Source organism: Desmodus rotundus, chromosome 4 (genome assembly GCF_022682495.2).
Source record: "Desmodus rotundus isolate HL8 chromosome 4, HLdesRot8A.1, whole genome shotgun sequence".
Lineage (NCBI taxonomy): Eukaryota > Metazoa > Chordata > Mammalia > Chiroptera > Phyllostomidae > Desmodus > Desmodus rotundus.
In genome coordinates, this window is record NC_071390.1 from 57,966,644 (window position 1) to 57,972,643 (window position 6,000).

The window sequence follows — 6,000 nt, forward strand, 5'->3', positions numbered from 1 at the left end:
GGGTTCCTTTTTCTCAACATCTTCACTGTTATCCTTTGTCTTTTTTATAATAGCCATTCTAAGAGATGTGAGGTGATATCTTGTGGGTTGATTTGCGTTTCCCTGATGATTAGTGTCAAGTGTCATTTCTGATAAAAGTTTGGTTCTCGGATGGGGAAAGCAAGCAGTCCATGATCAAGGGTAAATGCTGTCAGATTGCCTGCTGTAAATACTGCAGCCTGTCCTGTCACCATCACCCTCCAGCAGGTCAGGGCTGGCATTACTGGGCAGTGGGGAGAGTCGGCTTGCCAAAGAGTCCAGCACTGGGCATGAGGAACTCTCAGTGCCTGGCGGGGGTGTTGTGTGAGCCACAGGGATAGTCTGTATACAGGGAAGGTTGGTTGCTGGGTGATGGAGATGGTCTGTGTACAGACAGGGGGTGTGGATGGGTTGGGAACAGACTATGTGAGGGTGAAAATGCTGGGAAATGTGTGCAGAGCTCACCCAACTCTTCTTCTCTGATCTCAGGGCCTGCAGGAGCCATGGGTCCATCTGGACCTCCAGGTGCCAGGGGTCCCCCAGGACTAAAGGGGGACAGAGGTGCTCCTGGGGACAGAGGAGCAAAAGGAGAGAGTGGGCTTCCAGGTAAGGTACCCTCCCCTATGTCTGGGAACCCCCACTAGAGAGGGGGAGGGAGGAGGGCTGTCTTCAGCTCAGGACAGCCCCTCCACTCAGTGGTCAGCCTGTTTCAGGGGTGCGTGAAAAGCAGACAAGACTGACAGGCTAGAAGGCAGGAAGACTGGGCTCTGGTTTGAGACTCTGTTAGTTGGTGGAGGGCAGGCCTGAGCAGTTTTTCCATCTGGTCATTGGGACAAGCACAGCTCCCATTCCCTTCATTGGATAGCCTTGAGCATCAAATAATCCAGGGGATGGGAAGTACTTGAAGAGCATGCAATGTCCCGTCCCCGCACCCCACCTCCCAAAGGAAGTGCTGTCAGATTCTCAGAATGTGGAGTGACAATGTCATCTGGATCAGTGTCAGTGGGGTGCAAGGACCTGCCCAGGGGACAGTTTGTTCACAACAGCAGCACAGGAAATGTTGTGGGCAGCAGGGCCTGCTGTGTCAGCAGATATGGGCTTCGTGGGGGCCAGTCCCAGCTCCTTACCCCACCCCCAGTAATGCCAGCAACTGGGCATCCTTCCCTTGAGGCCCAGACTCTGAGCCAATCCCTGACTGTGCTGGACCAGTCTTCAGTCTACCTCTCTCTCTGCAGACATCACTGCTCTGAGGCGGCAGGTGGAGGCCCTACAGGGACAGGTACAGCGCCTTCAGGGTGCCTTCTCTCAGTACAAGAAAGGTGAGTTCCTGGACCTGGACCTGAACCTGAGCCAGACACTGGGGATAGGCCCCAGACTGGGTCTGTGTTGTGGAGTTGGCTGGGCCTGAGGCAGGCGTGGGTCTGGGACTGTAGTGGGATAAGGTGACTGGCTGGACCTGGGACTGGGGCAGGCAGTGGGGCTAAGGGTAAGGGTGGAACAGAGCGGTGCCACCACATGTTCTTGGAACTGCAAGTAGATGCAAGGAACAAGTGGCAGGACATGTCCCTCATCGTGAGTTCAGTGAGCTGGCAGAGGCATGGTCAAGGCTATGCGGCTCCAGAATGTCCCCAACATCACAGCCAACTGTGACTCAAGCCATATCAATGTCCTGAGCACAGGGCAGTCCAGCAGACCTTCACTCTTGCTGAACCTGTGCTGGTCCCTGTTATCTATGGGGACACCCAACCACCCAGGATGCATTTCTTAGCTCTGTGGGGCTAGGTGTGGGAATGCCCTGAGATGTTGCTGCCCAGACCACAGCAGCAGAGATTGCAGACTCTGCTCTGAGGGTTGGGGCTGGGATGCTGTCCTTGGATCAAGGCTGGTGAGAGACAGACATTCACATGTGGCCACTGAGAACCTCACCTGAGGCATGCCCTGGGTCTGGCAGGGGGCTGGTGGTCTCTGGGCTCTGGGTGTTCAAAGCAGAGGTTCCTCCTTAAGCCTGGAATGTTGAGGAGTCTGAGGCCTCCAGGAGCCCACACCTGAGTGCCCTGTGCCTGTGGGAATCTCCTCCTCTCTCTCTATTTTGCTCCCCCTCCTTCCCTGCTCTCCCTGATGTCAGCCTTGAGTTCAAATCATTCAGCATATCTCATTAATCCAGAAAAGAAGAGTTCCTGAAGGAGGAAAGCATAAAGGGTGAGGCATAGCGTTGGCTCCAGAGCACCTTAGCCAACTAAGTACCTACGTGTCAAGGATTTACTCATGTACTCACTCACTCACTCTGCATACATGAGCACACACACTTATGCAGGCACACACAAATACTCACACACATCCAGATAGACCTTTTGTGCTCCCATTACCTTGTGATGGAACATGGGCATATTCATTTATGCACATGTGTACCCATGTAGGTGCATGTAATGGCATGTGACCTCTTGCACTAACCTTGTGCAAGGCTACTCTGGGTGCCATCTTGAACCTGTGGATAATGTGCACCCTGAGCCCTTGTGGAAGGTACTCACAGGTCAAGGGCAGTGGTTAGGGGTACAGCCTGGGCTCCTGACCACCCCTGTGATGTAGGGCACATACCTCTCAGGAGCCCTGAAGATTTTTATGCACGAACCCAGAAATCAAAGGGATGGAAAATGAGGTAGAATAAAAACAGATAGTAAAATATCATACAAAAAATAGTTTTATGAAATATATTTCCGCCTCAGGGGTGAGAAATTGGAAATCCTAGAAAAAATGGGCTTTCCTTTGCCCACCTGGACAGTTATTGCCAAGGTGGGGCTGAAACCCTGACCTTCTGATTCCCAGACAGGGCTCTCCAGCACTGATTCTCTCTCTGTCCCCCACTCTCACAGATGAGATGCCTTTGACACCTCACCCAGCATTCCGGCTTCACCACATGCACACCATGAGGCCAGCATTGGTTTGCAGACATTGCAGAGATTAGCACATCGCTGCTCTGAGATGGCCCACCCCTTCTTCCCTTTCCCACACCCCACACACAGCACAGACCCTCTGACAATGGCACGTGCCCTACTGTTATGTGGGTTCCAAGTGAGATCAGAGTGAGTGTCTGCATTGTTATCCATGGTCTCAGAGACTGCCCCAGGCTGCAAGCTGCCATTTCAATTGCCAAAATTGGTCCAGTTCTACCCAGTAATTGGTAAACTGATTCTGGCATGCCACACGGGGAGGAATGGAAAGAGCATGTGTAAACTTTAGTGTCAGATCAAATAAGGTTTAATTCCTAATTCTACATTTGATGGTTACGTGACAAGGAGCCTCTTAATCTATCAGAGCCCAGGGTTCTCACCTGTAACTAGAAACCCCAGAATCACCCCATAGAGAGCATTGTAAAGCTGGGGCTGCTCTGGCACCAAGTGTCTCACTTTTGTCCTATCTGGTGCCCTGATACCCTGTATGGGAGGCCTGGGGCCCCAGTTGGAGCACAAGGGTCTCCTGAGCTTTGGCTGGGTGCTGTCAGAACCCAAAACTGACTGTCCTCTTCTGTTAGTGGATCTGTTTCCTGATGGCCGAGTTGTTGGAGAGAAGATCTTCAAGACAGGAGGCTTTGAAAAATCTTTTCAGGATGCACAGCAAGTATGCAGACAAGCGGGGGGGCAGTTGCCCTCCCCACGCTCTGCAACTGAGAATGAGGCCTTGCGACAGCTGGTGGCAGCTCAGAACAAGGCTGCATTCCTGAGCATGACTGACTCCCAGACAGAGGGCAAGTTCACCTACCCCACAGGGGAGCCCCTGGTTTATTCCAACTGGGCCCCAGGGGAGCCCAACAACAGTGGTGGGGAAGAAGACTGTGTGGAAATCTTCGACAACGGAAAGTGGAATGATAAGTCCTGTGGAGAGAGGCGCCTTGTGATCTGCGAGTTCTGAGTGACCCAGGGTGGGTGGGGTACTCATGGCCCAGGAGCCTGGCCAGTGAGTCAGGGCCCAGACCTGTGAGCTGCCAACATCCCAGCAAGAAGCTGACACCTCTGCTGGCCATGGCTTCTCCACAGAGCCATGGGATGAGGCCAGAGGTAGGGCTCCTGTGGAACACCTCTCTCAGAATAAAATATGAATCTGGCATCACACACTGGCTGACCTGTCGTTGGAGGAAGGGGCAGCCTGCAATCCCAGTCCCAAGGGATAAAATTGGGTGTCAAAGACCTCCCTGTTGCAAAATCCATTGGTTCTTCTTCTGCCCTCTGTGTTCTCAAACTGTCAGCCACATGTGACCCAGCTGTTCAACTTCTCTGTCACTCTTCCTCCTCTTGTCTTCCAAGACAACACTTTTGCTTTTATCTTTATGGCTGTTCTTATCATCCTCTTTTGCTACTCCACGCTCTTCTTCTTCTATTTATTTATTTATTTATGTAGAGAGGGGAAGAGCGAGAGAAAGAGAGGGAGAGAAACATCGATGTGTGGTTGTGTCTTGTGCACCATCCACCGGGGACCCGGCCCACAACCCAGACATGTGCACTGACAGGGAATTGAATTGTGGACTCTTCTGTTCGCACACTGGCACTCAATCCACCAAGCCACACCAGTCAGGCCTGCCTCTCTTCTGGACCACTTAATGGTGACAAGCTCAAGCCTTAACCCCACCTTCTCTTCTCTCCTTACCTTCACACCAGGGATGAGTTCATTCTGTCTACGGCTCAGATCCCTTCCATTGGTGGCAGCCAGATGTGTATCCCTGCTCTGGGCCTCTCCCTGAGCCCCATACTCCTCTAGCCAATGCAAGCTGGAGCCCAAGGGCTGGGAGGTTCCAGTGGCTGCATCTTGCTTCAAGGCCTGAGCCATGGAAGCTGCACAGCACAGTGGGTAGATATGGCAAGTCATCTGCTCCCTGGACAGACTGCATGGCCTCTCATCCCATAGCCTCCTCCTCACCTTGCTACTCAGGACCTCTTTCTATCTGTGTCAATATGCCTCCTGGATCATGGGAGGGAGGCCCACCTGCACAATCCTAATGGCATCTGGAATCTCAGGCACAGAGGGTATCCAGCCATGCTTATAGTCCTCCTTGTGCCTGACAGTTGCAGGAGGTTCTTTGCCCCGCTTTGCCTCAGAGACAACCTGGGCAGATCCCCTTCCTCATTGTGCAGATATGGAAACCATGACACAGAGAGGGGTGGACACTTGCACGAGGCCACAGGTGGTATCAGTGCTGCAGCCTGGCCATGTGAAAGGTCATCTGACTCCAGACCTTAAACTTTTGGCTTGTAAACTTTTATGCCAAAGGCCCGTGTATATTAGTTGAATTTAATGAAATTTGTGCTTAAGGAATGGGAATGACACCAAGCAAACTGCAAGCTCGTAGGAGGGGGCAACAAATGCCCCTTCCCAAGACAGGAAAACAACCACTCTCCTTTGCTCCCAGGTACTGGGAAGACTGCCCTTTCTGGCTTCCCATGAATGGGACCCCTCAGCCCCACCCCACTTCCCAACACTTCTGTAGCTACACCTCTTATGTAGGACAGCATGTCCAAAACCAAAAAGCTTTACCTCCCAATAGCACACAGCACAGGTTCTCAGCTAAGGTGTTTCTGCTGTTACTGAAAACAATCCCCAATTGTTGGCAGCTTCTGAAATATGTCAGTTATGGAACAGTGAGCAAATAATCTTCAGGTGTAGGGACTACCACTGGACACAATCAACCGGGGAGCTTAGCAAGGCCTTTTTTCATTGCAAATAAAAAGAAAACCAGTTGGATATGGCTTAACCAAAAAGAAGAGTTTTTTCTAAGATTGAAGAGTTCTGAAGTGGCTCGAGGACTGAGTTGCACAAGTAACACTGTGAGTCTCCCTGCATGTGCCTCCTTCCATGCATCCTTGCCTCTATTCCTTTTTTCACACCCCTCTGCTTCCAATCTCTCATCTGTTCAATCATAGGGAATCCTGTGTAACACAGAGATCATAAAGGGTTGCTTGATATCAAGTCACTATTCCTATGGAAATGAATCTC

General features: G+C 51.7%; 1 protein-coding gene across 4 annotated transcripts in view; it reads left to right on the forward strand.

Annotated features, from left to right (window-relative positions):
* Window positions 1-4,124, forward strand: part of LOC112305571 (pulmonary surfactant-associated protein D) — a 32,846-nt gene extending 28,722 nt beyond the window's left edge. For all 4 annotated transcript variants that reach the window (XM_053923426.1, XM_053923428.1, XM_053923427.2 and 1 more), the window contains exons 3-5: window positions 508-624; window positions 1,254-1,337; window positions 3,548-4,124. In XM_053923426.1, the coding sequence (XP_053779401.1) occupies window positions 508-624; window positions 1,254-1,337; window positions 3,548-3,924 (578 nt within the window). In that variant the 3' untranslated portion in view covers window positions 3,925-4,124. The remainder of the gene's footprint in view (window positions 1-507; window positions 625-1,253; window positions 1,338-3,547) is intronic.
* Window positions 4,125-6,000: the final 1,876 nt, after the last annotated feature.